General features: G+C 53.3%; 1 protein-coding gene across 1 annotated transcript in view; it reads left to right on the top strand.

Annotated features, from left to right (window-relative positions):
* The window catches only part of IGSF21 (immunoglobin superfamily member 21), a 48,922-nt gene extending 27,593 nt beyond the window's left edge, over positions 1-21,329 (top strand). Inside the window, exons 3-11 of the mRNA XM_068415086.1 lie at positions 4,107-4,219; positions 12,639-12,760; positions 16,984-17,102; positions 17,479-17,594; positions 17,835-18,282; positions 20,111-20,196; positions 20,436-20,628; positions 20,726-20,764; positions 21,256-21,329. Coding sequence (XP_068271187.1) covers positions 4,107-4,219; positions 12,639-12,760; positions 16,984-17,102; positions 17,479-17,594; positions 17,835-18,282; positions 20,111-20,196; positions 20,436-20,628; positions 20,726-20,764; positions 21,256-21,329 — 1,310 coding nt within the window. The remainder of the gene's footprint in view (positions 1-4,106; positions 4,220-12,638; positions 12,761-16,983; positions 17,103-17,478; positions 17,595-17,834; positions 18,283-20,110; positions 20,197-20,435; positions 20,629-20,725; positions 20,765-21,255) is intronic.
* The last annotated feature ends 316 nt before the right edge of the window (positions 21,330-21,645 follow it).

Genomic DNA, 21,645 nt, shown 5'->3' on the forward strand with positions numbered 1-21,645 from the left:
GCTTTTTGGGAAGTGCTGGGAGGTGAGAAACCAGGGAACGGGAGCACTGCTTAATATTAATAAATTAATATTTAATTTAGATGTAGCTTAAAAATATCAGGCATGTAGGGAGGATGTGGAGGGGTTGCTTTGTGGTGCTGGGACACACCAAAAGGCTTCATCACCCCGAGGTTTTCAAGGACACCCAGGGGTACTGTAGTGGGTTGCCCTTGGGTAGCTGCCAGCTGCCCACCCAGCCGCTCACTCCCCCTCCTCAACAGGACAGGGGGGACCTCAACCTTTTTGGGGGGTTCAGCCACGCGTGCTGCATCCCAAGAGATTCCCATGGGGCGACTGGCGTTCAAAAATCCCCGATGGGATGCTCAAACGTGGCAGAAACGGGGATTTCTTCCAGCGCCGCGGTGGAAGCACCTGCTGCGTCCTCCGCTCGCGCGGCCGGGGTGAAACCTGCCTCCTCCCTCGCAGCTATTTTGTAATTGAAAGCGCTGAGCGTGTTACAATGTGCTCCTTTTATTAATGTGTCACTCATGATTTAAAAGGACATTTCATTTATCTCTCCCTTCCCCCCTCCCTTTATTTTTTTTTTCTTCCTTAAACTGGATGTCGTAAGAATTCCCACTGCTCGCGAGCAAAAATACTCTTTTCTCCCCAGGGATGCGATCTAATCAGAGGGCTGAATTTCCATAGGTCAGAATCTAATCAGAGGGTGGCCTGGCACAGCTTTCGCTATGAAATACGTCTTATTTAAAAAGAGCAAAGGGGAAGGAGAGGAGCTTCAGAGTTCAGAGCTGCCTTTGGGATGCTGACAATGCGGAGGATGATGGAGATGTTGAGTTGGGCTCCTCCTTTGGAGGTGCAAATCTCGTGCTCAGCTCTCTTTAAAGTCTTTAAAATTCAGCAATACCTGTCACCGCTGGTTTCTTTTCCCCAGTAAATCCAAAAAAGGGACCAAAACCAGGGATTTTGAGGACCGGTGACACATTGCCATCCTCCGCTGTTGGAAAGCAAAGGGAAGGGAGGGGAACGAGGGATGAGATTCGCACATCAACCGCAGCAGAACAGCAGGTTTTGGACGGCTCCATCTGGATTCCTGCTTTATTTTTCAGTGCCTGACTTTATTTTCCCTGCTTTTCCCCCCTCCCCTACACACATCCTTTGCATTTTGGGGGCTGGCGCCTCTGGGAACCGCACATCTGTTTCTCTCTGCTCTTCCTCTCGCTCGTGCTCTCTCTCTCCTCCTTTTCCTCATCTTCTGGGGTGATTTTGCTCTGATGCTCTTTGACCGGGTGGATTTTTGCCTTCCTTCCTCTTCCAGGCATCGCTGAGGCTCCAGCATGAGCCCTCTGTGAGGTCTATGTCCTCCCCTGGCACCGGTGTAATAAATCCCAAAGCTCCAGAGCTTCAGCTTTGCCACACAGGGTTTGCTCGGGAGGAGAAGTGCAGGAGCATCCCGTGCTTATGCTCTGGTATTTTTAAGGACCTAATGTTCTCCCAGCACAACCGAGCCCGAATTGCCAGACGTAGAGGTGGGAGCTGGTGGGCTGCAGCCCAGCTGATACCTCAGAGTGGGTTTGCAGCATGTAGAGGGAGCAGGGAAAAAAAAAAAAAAAGGCAATTTTGGCATTTTTGAGCCATCTAGAAGATGTAGGTTGGGGATGTGTTCGCAGTGGGGTTTACTGGGGTAAATGCTTGTGTCGATGCATTTGCTGCACGTGAGCGGAGGTGGGTGGCTGGGGCCACCCCAAGCTTGGCCATTTTTGATTTAAAAAGCCCCCAACCATCAGGAGATGGTCTAAGCACCATGAAAACGCCTGGCTGGACTGGGATGGGGATACTCCTGCTTCCCATTGCCATGCACAGGGTCTGAAGCACAATGCCATGGGAAGAGGGACGGAAAACCATCCGGAGATGCTGCGGTTATGAGACGGGAACTCCTGCAGGTCAATAATTTGTGGGCATAAAGGAAAATGCAATTGTAACTCTGTCTTTGTCACCTGTCAGTTCTGCTGCTGGCTTTATTTAATCGCCCTGTTGATCCTGGTGCAGGAGGGAGATGTAACCTCACCTGGCGGCTCCCAAGGCTGGTTGATGCAGAAGCAGAGCTTTTCCACGCACGTGGAAGCCCCGTTCCTGGCGCGAATCCATCCCCAATCCCCTTTGGGCAGGTGCCACTGTGCTGCAAAACGGTTCCTCGTCCCCTCCCTTCGCTTTCGTGCCTGTTGCTCATCTCACTTTTGCGAACATCAAAAACAAAGCAGGGGGGAATCGGGGCACCCGCTGCGAGACCTTGCCTGACCTTCATCGCATCCTTCCTCCTCCTCCTCCTTCTCCCATCGCTTCCTCTCTATATCTGCAAAGCCCCAAATTTGAGGGGAACCGCGTGCTGCGTTGGCAGCCGCAAGGAATTAATCCCTGCTTTAGTGTGCTAAAATAAACCCTGTCCAGGAGAGGGGAGAGGCTGGAAAGAAGCCGGCCCTGAATGAGGGTGGCTGCTGGCTGGGATTTGGGTTGCCGTCAGCAAGGAGAGAGGTGTCGGGCTGGGGTTGCAAAGGTGTAATATTAAAACCTGTCTTGCTGTGCACCATTTCAGGGCTGGAAAACAGCCCTTAATTTAGTCCCCATCCCTGCTCGGCACTGCTGTCTCCCATGTACCCGCTGTGCAAAGCTGCAAAGAACTCTCCAGTACTTCACCACCACCAAAAAACCCCACTTTTTCCCCAAATTTCCTTGCATCCAGCCGATTGCAGCAGCAAACCTACTTCTGCAGCCCCCCCCAAAAAAGCAGCACAAAGAGGATTTCTTGTATTTTAGAGCCCCGTGCTCAATATGCTGGGCCACGCTGCCTTGCTGTTGCAGCAGCACGTGGGCATGCAGCGTGCTTTCCCGCAGGTCACGGCTGAGATTTATTGCAAAAACACTGGCAACTTTTTTTTACAAGCGCTGCAAGCCCTGAATCGCTGGCTGTGGGACATATAAAATCACCTTCCCCTCTTCAGGGGGATCTCCAAAGGAGAATCGGTTTCTGCAGCCCCTTTGCCAAACCTGCTCCCATTTTCCAGGCACTCTGGGGTTTGTCTATGCGGCTTTTCCACCCGATGCAAGCAATAATTGTTAAAAAAAAGGATTTTTGCAGTGTGTTAAGGGCTGTTTTGGGGTGTCCTGGTTGGAGACGGTGTCAAACGGATGTGGTCAGGGCAAGGATGCTAAAGAAAGGCTTGGATCTGCCGGGCTGTCAATCTAACATCTTCCAGCAGCCAGAGGAAATAGAGGAAAATAAAATAGAAATGCAATCACCTGCCCTCCTGACCTTGGCTGCTCTGCGCTTCCGTGAGAGTTTTGCAGCAAATCGAAGGGAAACAGGGAGAAAAAGACCAGACACAGCTGCCTGTGCTCTGATTTTCCCTCTGCTACGAGGTCAAATCCTGCATCCAGCTATGGGGGATATGGGAAGGAAGCAGGCTGTGGGCCAAGGCTGGGCTGTAAAACCCCAGGTTGGGCTTTGCACATCCTCTGATTAATCTGTTGGACCCGTTCCCGTGAGAAAAGAGTAATTTAGAGAGTTTTAAAGCAAGCACGGGGTGGAGGAACTCGGTCTGCAATGGGGAGAGAACAGATGTGGGGCAGCTGGTGGAGATGAAGTCAACGCCACTATCTCAGTAGAAAGGATGAGCTTGAGTTTGTGGGTGGGAAAGGTGGCCAGTGGGATCAGGGCTTTGGGCATGGATCAAGGCGAGCCTCAAAACCTGGGCACCCAGGCTTTGTTGGGGCAAACGTGGGCAGTTTTGCAAAGCTGGGGAGAAGAGAAGCAGCGAAACGATCAGTCCCTTGCATTTTGGTGCCATAAGTTGGTAAATAAGTTCAGGAAGGATTTTTTTTCCCCAGCTGGTGCTTTTTTGGTGCATTGGGAGCAGCCCAAATTCATGGGCAAGATGCCACGGTGATGGGCTTGCCCCATAGGTTATCTCTACGTGGGATGGAGCTGACGTTTGCTCCCCATGGCAGAGCTATTAATACCATAAAACCATTTGAGAACAATATTTTAACCCCTTTCCCCATCCTTCCAGCAGCTCACTTCTCTTTTTTTCTCCTCTTTTTAACTTTTCCAGCCTACCTAACGGTCAGCATCGAGCCGCTGCCGCCCGTGGTGGTGGGAGACGCCGTCACCCTGAAATGCAACTTCAAGACAGATGGGAAGATGCGAGAAATCGTCTGGTACCGGGTAAGCGGCGCCGGTGTCTCTTCCCTGCCCTCGGGGACAGGGACATGAAGCCACGCGGCTGCTTTGCTCCTGTACAAGAGAAGGTCAAGGCTGGATGGCGGAGGGAAAGGCAGACGGCGCTGATGGGAATATCGATTCGGTGAAGTAGGCAGGCAGGCTGGCCTTTAAAACCTGGAGGGGAGGGATGTAAAATGGCTTTGCAATCATCCTGAGGGCTCCATGAGGCTTCATCCGGGTGTTTCGTTGTGTTTTCTGGGTGGATTTGGGGTTCGCAGGCTCAGTTTGGTGCTGGGGTCTTTGCATCGGGGTTTGGGAGCCAGGGGGTTGGGTTGGCACCGCTGTGCAAAGAGGGTTTGCAGGTTGAGTGTGAAATGATGCAAAAAAAGAGAGTGGTTTTCATGCTGGGGGGGAAAATTCTGCAAAATTGAGGGTTTTCAGGGCTTGGGGAGCAGTGCCGGGCTCTTCACGGGAGAGCACAGCACTGAGCCTCCCCAAAAAGCTTTCCCCTTCCCATCCGTGTCCCCAAAATAGCCAGGGATGTGGGATGCTGATCTGGAGCAAAGCAAGACTTAGAGCATGTGGTTTTATTTGAGGAGGGGGGATTTAGAGACTGTAGATTCCCCCTTGCCCCCAGCATCACTCCCATCTGCACCGAGCCTGGATCCAGCCTCAGATATACCAGTCCGGAGTGGTATTTTTATCTTCCTCCAGGGAATTTGAGGATAAGCTGCCAAACACGAATAAAACCCCCTTGGTGGTTTGATCAGAGAAAACTTCGAAGTTTTCCAGGATGGAGAAAAAACCTCATCTCTTTGCTTGCACGTTTGCTTGTGGAGGAGGCAGAGAAAGAGCTAATTGGGCTGGTGGCCTCAGATGAAATGGCCGCCTTTCGCCAGAGGATATTTTTTCTTGGTTTTACCATCTCGTTTCTGCTCCCCAAACAAGGAGCGTCTCTGCCTTAAAGCTCTTCGCATCCAGACAGGTTTATAAATAGGAGAAGGTGCTCTCTGGACTGATAGATATTTAGTCGCTGGAGCACGGGGAGTACACAGGAGTGTTTCCATTGAGTCCTGTTTGTTATAAATACGTGTATTTAGGTGTGTAAGGGATGTAAGCAGAGAAATATCAAAATATAACCCAAAAACTGTCCCAAACCCTAAATTGCAGCTTACAATTGGCCTCGTCTCCCCCTTGTTTTGGGGATGAGGGTTTTTTGCACGGTGCTTCTTCCACCAGCGCTGCCATCTCTGCCGGGTTTTTCCTTCCCTTTTCCACTCGGTAATATTGGATTAACCCACTTTCTCGCGAGCTGGGGCTGGATTTGCATAATCCCCCCCTGCGCGAAGGGATGCTGGAGCCCTCGGCGAGAGGATGACGCGCCGGGGTGGCCGAGCAAATTATGCTCTGAGAAACCACGGAGAGAGAGTGGGAGGGGAAAAAAATAACCCAGCTTTTATTTTTATCACTGCAAATCCCCCTTTCTGCCAGATTTTTTTATCCCCCCCTTCCCTTTTTCTCCTTTCCCAAGGAGCTTCCCGCATTCAGAAAGTTGGGTTTTTCATAGAGCAGCTTGGGATTTCCCAAATCCCCTCCTGAATTTAAGGTTTTTTCTTCCTTTTTTCTCCTCATCTTGTCTCATTCATGGACTTCTGCAGCTGCCCAAACCCCCAGTCACATCTCCTGTGTGCAGGAGGTGACGGATGGTCTCAGGCAAGCCGGGGTGGAGATGCTGGGGCTGTGGAGTTATATTTATAGCGTTTGTAAATCATCCTGACAGCACCTTTGTGCGTGGCATGGGAGTGGCGGAGCGGGGTGGTGTGGGGACTCGCTGGGGCTTCCGCTTCCCTTGATTTATTTTACAGGGAGCAGGGCAAGCTCACTGGGTTTAAGGATGCAGAGCTGCTCCAGGGACACGTGTTGGGTTGCACAGGGGGAAAGGCAAAAGAGGGGGAGCGCGGCAGCAAACTCAATGGCAGCAGTATGGTGTAGGGCATAGGGTGGGTGCATAACCCATGGGGTGCATCCATAACCCATGGGGTGCGTGCATGACTCATTGGGAGCGTACATAACCCATCAAGGTGCACGGTGGGTGCATAACCCATGGGGTGCGTGTGTAACTCATTGGGAGATGGTCGACAGAATACAACCCAGCAGCGTGCCCAGGTGGCCAAGAAGGCCACCAGCATCCTGGCTTGTATCAGCACTAGTGCGGCCAGCAGGACCAGGGCAGGGATCGTCCCTCTGGACTTGGCACTGGTGAGGCTGCACTTTGAATCCTGGGTGCAGTTTTAGGCCAAAGGAAGACCTTGAGGTGCTGGAACGAGTCCAGAGAAGGGCAACGAAGGTGGTGAAGGGTCTGGAGCACAAGTGTGATGAGGAGCGGCTGAGGGACCTGGGGGTGTTTAGTCTGGAGAAAAGGAGGCTGAGGGGAGACCTTCTCGCTCTCTACAACTGCCTGAAAGGAGGGTGTAGCGAGGTGGGGGTCGGTCTCTTCTCCCAGGGAACAAGCGATAGGACAAGAGCAAACAGCCTCAAGTTGCACCAGGGGAGGTTTAGGTTGGAGATCAGGGACAATGTCTTCCCCGAAAGGGTTGTCAAGCACTGGCACAGGCTGCCCAGGGCAGTGGTGGAGTCCCCATCCCTGGAGGGATTTAAAAGCCGTGTAGATGTGGTGCTGAGGGCCATGGGTTAGTGGTGGGCTGGGCAGTGCTGGGTTAACGGTTGGACTCAGTCATCTTAAGGGTCCTTTCCAACCAAAACAATTCTATGGTTCTATAACCCATCGAGGTGTGTTCATCGGCTGTCAGGAGCATGCATAACCCATTGGGGTGGGTGGATAACCCATGGGATGGGTGCATAACCCATTGAGGTGCACGCACACAGAGTCTGGAGGCTGTGAGGTCTAAAGGGGCTTCTTACCCCAGGTAAACCCCCACCGAGAAATACCACGCTGCAAACCAACATCCCCCAGACCCTCTCTCCAGCAACTCCCCCGGTTGCCCCATGGCTGAGGGACTGCGAGCAGGGGTGGCAGCAAGGGACAATGTATTTCTAGGGTGAGGAAACCCCTCGGTATGAGCCGCCAGTCTGGGTCACTTGAAATACAGAAGACACGAGGAGACCTGGGATGAGCAAAGGGGCTTTTTCACAGCGTAAACAAGAACGTGCACCGTCTGCAGAGGTGTTAATTAATATCCAACCATGATAGATTCATCTCCAGAAGGTGTGATTTGCCTGAGAACATGTGCAAACATGGGCCCCAACCCCTTGAGCTTCAGGGGAGTGCCCAAAACCCCTTGCAAGAGACAAGGGTGATGGCATCCTTGCAAACAAGCTTGTAATGAGTCCGGGAAGACATGGAGCTGTCAAGCTGTTAGCTGGCTCCTGTCGCAGGCGTCTCGGGGGTCGCCTTCGAGACCTGATTAGTGTGGTCACTGCCACGCCGCAGCAAGGGATAGGGAGGGAGAAAATTACTTTTTGCATCAGTGCAGAGCTCTAAAAAAAAAAATAATAATACAGAAGCAGGAGACAGAGGGGAAAATCCTCTGAGTGTCTGTTCTGGCTCTGTACAGACATCTGGCAGCGGCGGGGGGAAGCAGGCAGCCAGCAACGGGCAGCCTGTACACACAGCCGGGGGCTCGGATGAGATGATGGTAATTGCAAAAAAGTGTTTTGCAGATTCTTGGGGGCAGGCGAGGGCCGGGCACGGTTCCCCGGCGGAGAGCAGCGCTCCCACGCTGCCCGTGCCTCTGCCCGGCGGGGACCCGGGGCTTGGCCTGGGGATGTACAGCAGCGAGCGCTGGAGGTGGAGGGGATCCCTCGGGTCTGGGGGGAGTCGCTCTGCCTCCATTAATTAGAGTTTGGTGCTCAGTCTAATTAGCAAGAAGAAGAGTAACTCAGAGCCAGGGCTGGTGTTGCTGTCTGCAGCGCCTGTGCATGGGCATTGCTCACCGTAGCATCCGTGGTGTACGGGCATTACTCTCTGTAGCACCCATGGTGCACAGGCATTGCTCTCTGTAGCACCCATGGTGCACAGGCATTGTTCTCCGTAGCACCCATGGTGCATGGGCATTACTCTCCATAGCACCCATGGTGCACGGGCATTGTGTATAGTAGCACCCACGCATGAGCACTTCTCTCTATAGCACCCATTAATGTGGCCTTCGCAGGCGAGGGGACGTACACCATGACCCCGTGGGTCCCCTCATCCCATCCTTCACGCAACAGCTCTTTTTTAAGCCCCCCCAGCTCGGTGCATGGGGCTTGCAAAGTGTTTTGCTCCAGCCAGGGGCTCATCAGGCCAGTCCCTGCCCAGCAAAGGCTCCAGTGCTCCAAAACCCGTGGCCATGGCAAGCTGATGCATTACAGATGTTGGCGGCACCGCTCGGAGCCGCCTGATGGATGGTGACAAAGCGCGATCCTCGCGGGGGCTTCCTCTGCCACTGCCCATTAGGAGAAATGAGACGTTACGGCCCCGGCTGGCGTCTCCTGCAGCGGCTCCGAGCGGGAAATGTTGCTGGTGACAGTGATAAAGTCACTGCTCTGAGCAGCGTCAGCTCCAGAGGAGGGGGAAGACGGGCTGGAGGAGCCAAGCGATGTGCTGAGCCCTTCCTACACCGGCCGGTGCTGCCCTGGTAAATATGGGGTTGCTGGTTTGGGGATGCTCGGGAGAAGCAGGGCTGGAGGCACCGCGATGCTACTCTCGCTCCTGGAAAGCATCTCCTAGAAATTTGCAGCACCCCCCCTCCAAATTTTCAACCCAACCCAATTCACTTGCTTCTGTGCTTCTGATTTCTAAACCTGCTCCCCTTTAGGGAAAAAATTTCTGCAGAGAAATTCTTTAAAATCTGAGCAAAGCTGCTGATGGAGAGACCTTGGGCCGGTAACCGCGAGATGTCCGACTCGTGCCATCCATCTCCATGCCAGCTGGGTCATCTCCATGCCTTGGAGATGCTAATTTAAATGTCAGCGTGGGGAACTCTCTTAATTCCTCATGCTCAGGCAGGGAGAGAAGGTCACAAGCATCAGCACAGTTTATTGAGCTCTCTATTAGCGCTGGGCGACGGCATCACTCCAGCTCTGAGGAGGCAGCGGGAAGCCCGGGCTGCACCTCCCAAAATTGCACGACCCTCTTGTGATATCGATTTGATGGTGCGTGGGATTTAGTGATGCCGGAGAGTGGGTACTGGCGTGGGTGTTGCCCTTTGGGGGATGGAGACGGGTCGCGGTGCTCATTCTGGGATAAAGCCATTCAGGTTTGGGCAAATAAATCAACTACTCTGTATTTTTGGAAGCCAAATTTAACACCGGCGGGGTTTTGGGTGGCTCTGAGCAAGGTAGGACCGAGTGGTCCAGCAAGCTCAGGGTGGGAGGAGGGATTGCAGCCAGCTGAGCTAAATGCAGATGCTTGAGCGAGCTGGGTATTTTTTTTTAGGGTATTTCCCCTCTTGCTATAGCAAGTGCTTGTTGCATTTGCTTGGAGAAAGGGTGTAAATTCAGCCCCGGGACGAGGATGGTTGAAGGAATCCAGGCTGAAGCCCAGCACCCCTCACCCTTCTGGGGTGATGCTTCAAGCCCTGGGGTGCTCCAGAGACCTCCCATCCTTTTACAACCCTCTTTGTCCTCCACAGTCCCTCCTCCCCATCCCCTTGGTCCCCCATCCATCACTCCTAGATACTTATCTAACCCACCGAGAGGCTCCGGAGATATTAATGGTGCCATCATATTTTGGGGACAGCAAAGGGCCAGGTCGGCAGCAAGGTGAGAGCGACGGGGGGAGAGGGAGGAGGGGGCTGCCCCTGCGACAGCGGGAAGGAGCAGGAGGTTAATGTCTCCCCGCACAGTGGCAATTGCAGGGGTTTTGTCAGGAATAAGATTTTTATTCGAGTTTATAAATAATGTAGCAGGCAGCCTTGGGCTGCCTGAGCTCTGCTCTGGTGCCTTAAACATGCCTTTTCCTCACCCTGTGCCCCTTCTCCTGCCCCTCAGTGTGGGCACATAATTTGGGGCAATCGCCATCAGGCGCTGACGAATTGTCATCCTTTTTCTGCCCAGAAAGTTGACCGCTCCTGCACCCCAGTGGGTTCACCAGCAACTTTACATGTAGCTCCTCTCCAAAAAAATTGACCCCAGGGCGCAGATAAAAGGCTGAAAGTAGGTCTGATCCCTGGAGAGAGACTCATTTCTATGCGCCTTTTAATAGGAGCCTTTTAGCTGCCTGGAATCCCCTGAGGATGCGACCGGGCTGTGGCATCTTCCCTTGCCGTGCACCCTCGGGGGGATGAAGAGATCCCGGGGGGCGGCGTGAGAGATGCTTTGAGCTGCGTTTTTTTTCCATTCCCATCCTCGGATCTAACTCGCTGCTTTGCCCACATCCGTCCAGATGTGCCAGGGAACCTGTGGCTGCAAACTCCTGGTCCATGGGCGTCACCTCATAGAATCATGGAATCGTTTGGGTTGGAAAGGACCTTTAAGATCAAGTCCAACCGTTAACCCAGCACTGCCCCACCCACCACTAACCCATGTCCCTCAGCACCACATCTACACGGCTTTTAAATCCCCCCAGGGATGGGGACTCCACCATTGCCCTGGGCAGCCTGTGCCAGTGCTTGACAACCCTTTTGGGGAAGACATTGTTCCTGATCTCCAATCTAAACCTCCCCTGGCACAACTTGAGGCCGTTTCCTCTTGTCCTGTCACTTGTTACCTGGGAGAAGAGACCAACCCCCACCTCACTACACCCTCCTTTCAGGCAGTTGTAGAGAGCGAGAAGGTCTCCCCTCAGCCTCCTTTTCTCCAGACTAAACACCCCCAGTTCCCTCAACCACTCTCCAGAAGTTCTCCAGACCCTTCTCCTTGTGCTCCAGACCCTTCACCAGCTTCGTTGCCCTTCTCTGGACTCACTCCAGCACCTCAAGGTCTTTCCTGTCGTGAGGGGCCCAAACCTGACCCTAGGATTCAAGGTGCGGCCTCACCAGTGCCGAGTTCAGGGGGATGGTCCCTACCCTAGTCCTGCTGGCCACACTATTGCTGATACAGGCCAGGATGCTGGTGGCCTTCTTGGCCACCTGGGCACACTGCTGGCTCATATTCAGCCGGCCATCAACCAACACTCCCAGGTCCTTTTCCAGCCACTCTTCCCCAGCCTGTAGCGGTGCATGGGGTTGTTGTGCCCCAAGTACAGGACCCAACACTTGGCCTTGTTTGACCCTCATACAGTTGGCCTTGGCCCATGGATCCAGCCTATCCAGACCCCTCTGCAGAGCCTCCTGCCCTCCAGCAGATCAAAGCTGCCACCCAATTTGGTGTTGTCTACGAACTGACTGAGGTTGCACTCGATCCCCTCATCCAGATCATTGATAAAGATATTGAACAGAACCGGCCCCAACACTGAGCCCTGGGGAGCACCACTGGTGACCTCCACCACTCCCCTTCCCCTGAGCATTCCTCCTCTGTCACATTCCCAAAACAATCCCTAGAAAACCCTTCAAAGATGATACACAAAGAGCTTCTCGAGCCAGGAGCAGCTCCAAGGTTTCTCCCCAAACCCATGCCAGGGTGTAAATAAAAGTCGGGGAAAAATCGGAAGCGTCCTTGAAAACTTCCCCTCATTCCCAAGGCCGGAGATTTACGGCTCCGATAATTCTTCTCGCAGTTCTTTATCCTGCGTCCGTGCCAGCGTGTATTTTCTTTGCAATAAAAGCTTCAGCCTCGGCGCATAAATTTGAAGAGGTGGTTTTAGTGAGAGCTTTTTTTTTTTCCCTCTTCCTTTTTGTGATTAAAAAAGGGAGAAAAGAGAAAATTTGGAGTGAAAGTTGAGCCTCACCCAAGCGGAGAGAGAAATGCTGGGTGGGGAGAGTGGGATCTCCTCCCGAGAGATGCTGGTTTTGGGGGGTTAATCCTCAAAATCCCCTTCTCCTGAGTCTGGACTTTTAAAAAAAGTCTGTTCTAACCCTCTGATGGGTCAGTCTGAGCTGTTCTAGCCCCAAAAATGCACATCTGCATTGTTTTCATCATCCTTTTCATCCTTAATTTTATGCTAAACCTTGCTCCTCGCAAGAGGGGGAGATAAATCTGAAGGCATTGGGGTAAACAGGGAAGAAAGCCTTTTTCCACTTAAAAATTACAGGTCTAGGGAGTGGCTGGATATAGGAGATGGCACACAATAACTGGACAGAAACACGTGGGTTTTGCTTTTAATCTCAGTAGGCTCATGATAAATAAATAATATTTATTGAATCTTAATGAAAATATTGCAAATAGAAAATATTGCAAATAAAAATATTGCCAATAAAAATACTGCAAAAAGAAAAATATTAACAATAAAAATCTTTTAAAAATTAAATAAGCGGGTGCAAAGCTGCTCATGCATTTGCAAAAGTGACCACGGGCATCTCCTATATGGGTTTTTTTTTTGCAGGTCACCGATGGTGGCACCATCAAGCAGAAGATCTTCACCTTCGATGCCATGTTCTCCACCAATTTCTCGCACATGGAGAATTATCGGAAGAGGGAGGATCTGGTCTACCAGTCCACCGTGCGGTAGGTCACCTCGATATCGCCTCCTTTGACACGCTGGCTGCTTTTTAATGCCTATTTTTAGGAATTTTTCCCCATTTTGGGTCAGTTGAGGGTATTATGGCAATACCGTACGTGTCCTCTTTGGCTGTCAGTGGGGATTCGTTGCATTGCAAAGAAATTATCGTCCCTTAATGCGCTGTCACCAAATATCCGAGGTCTGTCCCTATGGTCCCACTTGTCCCTAGGGAAAAGGTGACATCGGGGGAGATTTCCAGGGGTGAAAATGGGCAGAGAAAAACAAGGCTTGGGAAAAAGATAATAAAATAAATATATATATATAAAAAGGCGGCGTGGAAGCTTGTCTTTGCTTTTCTTCCAAGTGCGAAATCACTTGCCAGAGTGTCAGCTTTATTACTAATTACACACTTGCTTTATTGCCGGTGTTATAAAAACAAAACTGGAGCCTGAAAAAAAAAAGTCAGGGGGAGAGTTAATTCAAGGCAAAAAGGCTGGGGTGATGTATTTATTTTTCACGATTTTTTTTTCTTTGTTTCCTTTTTAAATTAGAATTTGCTAATGGGATTTCAAAGCTCGTTTTTCCCAGCGCGGGGTAATAAGATTTCTGGGTACGGTGGGGGAAACACAGTCATTTTCTCAAGGTGATGTGATACTTTGCACCTGCAAATGTTTGTGTACGGGTTGGAAAGGCTCAGCATGGCTCATCCCGTTGGATGAGTGTGTGTACAAGCATGAAATTCTTTCTAATTCTTTGGAATTTGAATTTTTGGGGCTTTTTTTTTGCTGTTTTTTTCTGCTGCACTTAGAGCTAAGTATAAGCAAGAGCAAGTGTGTTAGATGGCTACATGGGAAGAAATGTGAATATAGAGTGGAGAAAAGAAGCAGGAAAGCAGGGTTGGAGAGGAGGTGATTGGGGTTGCTCAGGAGATGCTCAGAGGATGCTCAAGGGTTGCTCAGGAGGATGCGCAGGGCTTGCTCAGAGGAGGCTCAGGAGAAGCTCAAGATGCTCAGAGGTTCCTCAGGAAGATGCTCAGGAAGGTCAGGAGATGCTCAGAGGTTGCTTGGGGAACACTCAGGAGATGTTCAGGGGATGCTCAGGGGTTGCTCAGGAGATGCTCAGGAGGGTCAGGAGATGCTCAGGGGTTGCTAAGGAGATGCTCAGGAGGGTCAGGAGATACTCAGGGGCTGCTTAGGGATTGCTCAGGAGATGTTCAGGGGATGCTCAGGAGGGTCAGGGGTTGCTCAGGAGATGCTCAGAGGATGCTCAAAGGCTGCTCAGGGGAGGCTCTGGAGAAGCTCGAGGTACTCAGGGGTTGCTCAGGAAGATGCTCTGGAGGGTCAGGAGATGCTCAGGGGGATGCTCAGAGCAGGGTCGGGGGATGCTCAGGGGGATGCTCACGCAATGATCAGAGGTTTCTCAGGGGATGTTCAGGAGATGCTCAGGGGCTGCTCCGCTCCTTGAGTTTTGTTCCCCCAGGTAGCGCAGGCTCCGCTCAGCAGCTCACTCGGCTGTCGTACAAATTTCTGACACGACTAATTATTGTTTCGAGGCTGTTTTGGCGGCTTCATGAAGGGATTTACACATTCCCTAACTCAACAGCCTTGCTTTCCTGCCATAAACCCCGTGGTTTTCCTCGGCGTTGAGTTGAGCCGTTGCCTCTCCTCTAGCAGGGAGCACCGGGAAAGTCGGGGAATTAAACCAGAATAAAACATCCCCCGTGCACGGAGCGAGACATCCCGGCCACGAGCATCCCTTGAGCAAGGGACAAGGACATTGTACCGCCCCAGCGAGGCAAAACAGCTGCTTTTTTTTGGCTCAAAACTCTCCATTTTTCTCCTTTTTGCTGCGTATTGTAGAACTAATAGAATTTGCAAGCAGAAAATCTTGCTGCCCTAGGACCAAGCGCTTAAAAGCCTCGGTAATCGTCAGCACGGTGCCGGCAAATCAGCCGTGGAGCCGGAGATGTTCGTGGTAAAAAGTCTTTTCTCGCGGTTGTTTTCAGAGGAAAAACAGCAACATGCCCGAGGAGAATGGAGATATTTCTCAGAGCTTGTTTTCTGAATCGTTGGCTTGATGCTTTTTTTTTGGGGCAGGGGTCTGGCTTTATTTCAGGCTCCCCTGAGGGTTTGGTGATAGGTCAGTCCCTTCCCAGCCGTTTCCTCTCAGGTTTTTCTCTCCCTTTCATTTTATCGTTCTCTATTTTCAGCATTTCTTTTTTTTTTTTAGGAAATCTTTTTAACGGCACGGTCACGTCAGAGCCGTCCCACGGAGCGTTATCCCGGGCGGCGCGGCTCTTATCTGCGCAGCGCAGAGGGCTGCCGGGGCTGCTGCTTTTCATACCGGCTTTGAACGCCGCCCGCTCAGATGTGAAGAGCAAAGCTCAGAGATATCCAACCCCGGCTTTTTTTCTTTTTTTTCCCCTCCTCTGATTAAAAACCCACCCTTGTCAAGTAAGGCGCTGCTTTATGAGTATCTATATAATGTTTTTCTTTATTTCCAGCGTGCTTAGAGGACACAAAGGACACGCCGGGCAGCGTTTTGGCTTTGCAGGGCTGAGGGTCCCCCCTCTCCGGTCCCTGCTGATCGCAGAAGCCTCAAAGAGACCCAGTTAGATCCCATTTTACACCCAAATCACAGAATCACAGAATCACTCAGGTTGGAAGAGCCCTTTGGGATCATCGAGTCCAACCATTGCCCTGACACCACCATGGCAACTAGACCAGGGCACTGAGTGCCATGTCCAGGCTTTTCTTAAACCCCTCCAGAGATGGTGACTCCACCACCTCCCTGGGCAGCCCCTTCCAGTGGCTAATGACCCTTGCTGAGAAGAAATGCTTCCTAATGTCCAACCTGACCCTCCCCTGGCGAAGCTTGAATCGACCCAATTAGATCCCATTTTACACCCAAATCGACCCAATTAGGACCATTTTACACCCAAATCTGTGCGCGAACCCTAAGAGCTCATCTCTCACAGCGAGGGGCAGCCGCCGTATGGAGAGGGGTCCCTAGCTCGGCGGGGACCGAAACTGCTGGCACCGCTCCCACATGCTGCTAACGAAGGGTGCGGATGATTTCCCGCTTTGTGTGTGGGTAATTAGAGGCTGGAACAGATGGTGGAGCCGTAGTTGAAAGCGTCGTGGCCATTAAAAGGAGCTGCCAAGTGACTGTTCGCTTCGTCAGGGGCTTGTTTGTGCTGGCAGGGGGCTCGCACGGCGAGGAGGAGGCATGGGAAGGCAACCAGGGGCTTTTGGAAAGGATCCCCAAGCCAGCGCCCGTGTTTGCCCCTGGCTGGGGAAGCGCCACAAGGTGCACGCCTGGGTTTGTCTGGAAAAGTGGGGGGAGGTTAAGCTGGAGACGGTTTGCTGGGTGTTCCGTGCAGGAATTGCCCTCATCCTTATTGCTGTGGTGGGACGCTGCTGGCTGTCGAGGTGGGATGGTGGGGCTGACTGATGAGGTGGGATGGAGGTGCCAGCCGGTGTGGTGGGATGGAGGTGCCAACGGTTGAGGTGGGATGGAGGTGCCAACCGGTGAGGTGGGATGGTGCTGCCGACTGGTGAGGTGGGATGGTGCTGCCAACCGGTGAGGTGGGATGGTGCTGCCAACCGGTGTGGTGGGATGGTGCTACCAGCTGGTGAGGTGGGATGGAGATGCCAACCGGTGTGGTGGGATGGTGCTGCCAACCAGTGAGGTGGGATGATGGTGCCAACCGGTGAGGTGGGATGATGCTGTCGACCAGCAAAGCGGCTCCTTTGCGGCCGGCGCGAGCATTTCCACCTCCACCAGCATGCTCTGGGTTTCCTTGGAGTTCAGGCTTTTGATGCCTTCCATCCCCCACGCTTTGCTACGGTGGTTACACCACCCGAGCGGTCTGTAACGTCCAGCGCCGAGCCTTTACCAGCGGCGTTTGGCAGGCGTGTAACGTCCACGCTTCGCGGGTTTTTGCTCTCAGCGGTGCCTTTACCTCCCGTACGCTTCTCCTTTCGCTAATGCAATTACTTACCCTCCCGAGGAGCTGTCAGTGCCGGTAAACTCCAGCTGCTAAACCGCATTACACAGCTCTCTCCTGCAGCCTTTGCAGTTATTAATAGTTTATTGATCCCCATCACCGGCGAAAAGCAACTCCATCCGACGCCTTGACATCCGGCTGCCAACCGCTGCATCCCCCAGGAAAACGGGGTGGGGATGGAGGGGGGAGCAAGCGGTGAGCTCTGTCTCTCCTCCCCAGCCTCCCCGAGGTTCGCATTTCAGACAACGGGCCCTACGAGTGTCACGTGGGGATTTACGACCGAGCCACGAGGGAGAAAGTGGTCCTGGCCTCTGGGAATGTATTCCTCAATGTGATGGGTGAGTGCAATCCCTCACTGGGTGGGACCGGAGCGGAAAGGGCTGCAGGGTCTCAGGGTGGGGGGATGGCAGGGATTTGGGTCATTTTCCCATCCCCAGGGATGGGGATGGGTATGGAGACAGAGATGGAGACGGGGATGGGGATGGAGATAGAGATGGGGATGAGGATGGGGACAGGAATGAGGATGGGGATGGAGATAGAGACGGGGATGAGGATGGGGACGAGAATGAGGATGGGGATGGGGACAGGGATGGGGATGAGGATGGGAATGGGGATGGGGATGAGGATGGGCATGAGGATGGGGATGAAGATAGGGATGGAGATAGGTGGGTGTCGAGGACACTGTGCTGACACCCTGGCTCTGCTCCCTGGCAGCTCCTCCGACATCCATCTCAGTGCTCGCCGCCGACACGCCGGCACCCTTCAGCCGCTACCAGGCGCAGAACTTCACCCTGGTGTGCGTGGTCTCCGGCGGCAAGCCTGCCCCACTGGTGAGCCCCCACGGTCTTTAATCTTTATATATATTAAAAATATATAACATATATGTGCTGCTTTTGGAGGCATAATAAGGCAAACAGCTTCCTGCTACCTAAATCTTGCCCTGCAGCATCTTTCCATGGGGACCTTGGGAAGGAGCCCTGTGCAAAGCTACCCAAGGGGATGGGATGCTGGCAATGTCCAGGGTAGTGGCTGTCCCCACCGGGCTCACCATCCCTTTTGTCCCCACGCAGGTGTACTTCAAGCGGGACGGAGAGCCCATCGAGGCCACCCCACTGCCGGAGCCGCCGGCCGGCGCCGGGAGCTGGGCACCCCGTAACCTCCTTCACCGTGACCTGGATGACACCAAGGTGCCAAAATCGCTGGCAGCCGAAGGAGAGGTGGGAGGTGGTCAATCCCTGGCCACAGCAGACCCTCCACGGGGGCTGGCGGCCGAGCGGGATCCCGTCACTGAAACCATCCCCGAAACGGTGGTGAGCCGGGAATTCCCGCGGTGGGTGCACGTGACGGAGCCCATCTACTATTTCCGCCACACTCACGCACCCGTCAGCGACGGGACGGTGGAGGCGCGGGCCACCCTCACCTGGACCCTGAACCCCCAAATCGACAACGAGGCGCTCTTCAGCTGCGAGGTGAAGCACCCGGCGCTCTCCATGCCCATGCAGTCCGAGGTGACGCTCGGTAAGCGCGGCCGTCGCGGCTGGGTTTGGGGGGTTTCTTGTCTTTTTTTTCACTTTTTGCATTTTTTTTCATGCTTTTTTGCTTTTTTTTTTGCATTTTTTGCACTTTTGCTTTTCTTTTGGGGGTTTTCAGGCACCCGCAAGCCAAAGCAGGGTGCCACGTAGGGCTGCATGATGATAGGAAGCAGAGATGCTGGGGCTCCACAAAAGTAGAGGTGAGGGCAGCTGGTTTTGGGGGGGGTCCAACAGGCAAGAGAAGGGGGTTGCTGTGTGTTGTAGGGGAGACGGAGCATGGTGGGGGGTGTGGGGCAGGAGGGGGTGCAGGGAGCAGGAGGGCAAGGGCAGTTTGGGGGCGAGGGCAAGCTGGGGCTGGGTGCTAGCTATAGGGGTGCTTGGGGGGGTTGTCCTGGAGTCTATGGGGTGCAGAGCCCCTCATGCATGGGGGAGGTAAGGAAGGAGGCTGTGGGACTGCTGCCCCCCAAGTCCTCTGAGCCTCAGGGTGCCCTGTAAAGGGGAGCAAGCCTGCAGAGGGGGGTGCTGAGGGCCCCCCAGCCATGGGGTTCCTTGTCAGAAGAGGCTGAGCTCTCCATGAGGGTTGTCCCAGCTCCGGGGTACCCTCCTGGTTAGGCTGCTCCAGCCTTCCTCCCCTTGAGCTGGGTGGAGAAGACGGGGCTTTGCTCCTGGCCAAGTAGGGCACTCGGCTCGCTGCATCGGCAATGATGCACCATCTCCCGGAGAGCTTCGCCTCGTTGGCTTTCCACCCATCTTTGGCGCGGGTTTCGGTGCACACAAGCCTCTCAGTGCTGCTGCTCCGTCGCTTTTCCTTCAGCTCATCAACCACCTCAATTGGTGGGAGGTTGGTGGTAATGAGGAGGTCAACGGGAGGCTGGCAGCCAACAAGGAGGGCAGCAGCTCTCTTGCTGATAGATGGCCCTCTGTTATCTGTTTCTCCTCACCGAGCATTAAAGATCTCTCCCAGCATACAACCAGCCAAAAAATAACCTAAGTCCTGCATTTTCATACCTTCTGCAGCTTCCCAGTATCTGGGGTTCCCCATGAGGCCAAGAATTTGATGGGTTGCTGCTTCATCCCCAATAGCTCCAATACCTGTAATGGCAAATCTCACCCCACACCGCTCCCTCAAATCCACAGCCCTCCTCATCCCCTAAGATGCCTCCAGCCTATGCACCTCATTGGACACCCCACCACCACCATCCACACCCAGGTTTTTGGCCCCATCACAGCAGATCCCCCATTAACCCCCTCCCTATATAAAAATAGTATATGTGCACTATAGATACCCTCAAGAAAACCAAGACAAACCACTTGCTTTGGTACAGAAAGCTGTCTTTCAGTACAGACCATAGCATGGTGTAACCACCTGCAGCCCATCACCCCTGCTCCAACACCGAAGGGATGGATCTTTCATGGATATGGCCACCTTGTCCTGGGGATGCTATTCTGAGGTGCCCATCTCCATGGCTTCAAACCAACCTGACCCCTCTTGACCCCTGTTTCTGAGCAGAGAGGGGCTTGATTAGGAAGTATGTCCTTCACCATCAATGCATCCCATTACAGTCATCTATCAATCTCGCAGTCTTCCCATTCATCCGCCTGCGGGGTCCTTGCCTACCTGTCTATCAATCATTTGGACGTCTGCCAGCCTGTCCATCAATCATCCAGCCATCAGCCCCCCCAACTGGCACACGCTGTGCCACCCCCTTGCCACGATCGTTCATCAAACCATTATTAATCCCGACCAAGGGCACCCACTGGCACCAGGGACCCCTCACTCGGCTGATGTCCCTTCTTGTCCCCTTCCCTTGCAGTTGCTCCCAAGGGCCCGAAGATCACGATGACCCCAACGAGAGCCCGTGTTGGAGACACCGTGCGGATCTTGGTGCAGGGCTTCCAGGTCAGCATCCCCATCCATCCCTATTGCCATGGGTGATGCCATGCCAACGGACAGCCTTGCATCGACACCAGCATCGACACCAGCACTTTAGGTGGTTGGGTTGGTGGCCTTGGGTTGCATCATGGTCTCTACACTGGTGCACCCCTGGGCATTTCAGCTGTACCTTGTCCTTGCTCCAGGCATGAGAGAGGGTTTTCTCACCCCAGACACACATCTCACAGCTCCTTATCTCCCCGCAGAACGAAGTCTTCCCTGAGCCCCTCTTCACCTGGACACGAGTGGGGAGCCGGCTCCTTGACGGCAGTGCCGAGCACGACGGCAAAGAGCTGGTGCTGGAGAGGGTGCCGGCTGAGCTCAATGGCTCCATGTACCGCTGCACCGCCCAGAATCCCCTGGGCTCCACCGACACCCACACCCGGCTCATCGTTTTTGGTATGGCAGCACCACGGGGCTCACCCCTCCCTCCATAAATCCTCACTCATCTCCCCCCGCCAATAAAACTGTCTTTCTGCTATTTCTTTCCCATTAGAAAACCCAAATATTCCCAGAGGAACAGAGGACTCCAACGGTGAGTGATGGTGGCACTGGTATTTTGACGAGAACCCCCCATTGGAGAGGGAAGGACCATGCAGAGAGCATTTCTCCTTGCATGGCCTCAAGCCCTTGAACATCTCTCCTTGCATCACCTCAAGCCCTTGAACATGTCTCCTTTCATGGCCCCAAGCCCTTGGCCATCTCTCCTTGCATCACCTCAAGCCCTTGGCCATGTCTCCTTGCATCACCTCAAGCCCTTGGCCATCTCTCCTTGCATCACCTCAAGCCCTTGAGCATCTCTCCTTGCATGGCCCCAAGTCCTTGCCCTTGGCAGCAGGGATATCCTTGCACCAAAAGGTGCCCCGTGGATGCTCCCTGCACCATCCCTGACCTGCTGCCCACCCCACACAAGCTCCATAGCAAGTTTAGGAGGGGGATCCCCCCAAAAAAAGGTGATGACCCATCCTGCTTTGAACCCAAGACATGGCTCCCTAAACTCCCCCTCCCTTTTCTCCTCCTGCCTAGGTTCACTGACCAGCCACTGCGGCTTCAGACTAGTTTTGGCACTCACCCTAACAGTGATCCTGGAGCTAACGTGAAGCTTTGCCTGCCTCTTCCTCCTCATCCTCTTCCTCCGTACGGCTCCACCTGGCGTTTACACCTCCGTCAAGCGGTTCTCTCGCTCTCTCTTTTTTTTTTTCTATACTATTTACAGTCTCGGTCTCTTTCTGTCTTTGTCTTGGCTTCCTCAGACAATTTAATTAAAAGGAAAAAGAAAAATTTCCCCCAGTAGAAGGTTGTACTTAATGTTTTGCCTTGTGCTGGGGTACCCAGAACCATTTTGGGTTACCCAGAGGCTTTGCAAGGTCTTGGGTAGGGGGTTGTCTATTATGCAAGGGCCAGATTTGCCCTGGA

Source organism: Nyctibius grandis, chromosome 17, assembly GCF_013368605.1.
Source record: "Nyctibius grandis isolate bNycGra1 chromosome 17, bNycGra1.pri, whole genome shotgun sequence".
NCBI lineage: Eukaryota > Metazoa > Chordata > Aves > Nyctibiiformes > Nyctibiidae > Nyctibius > Nyctibius grandis.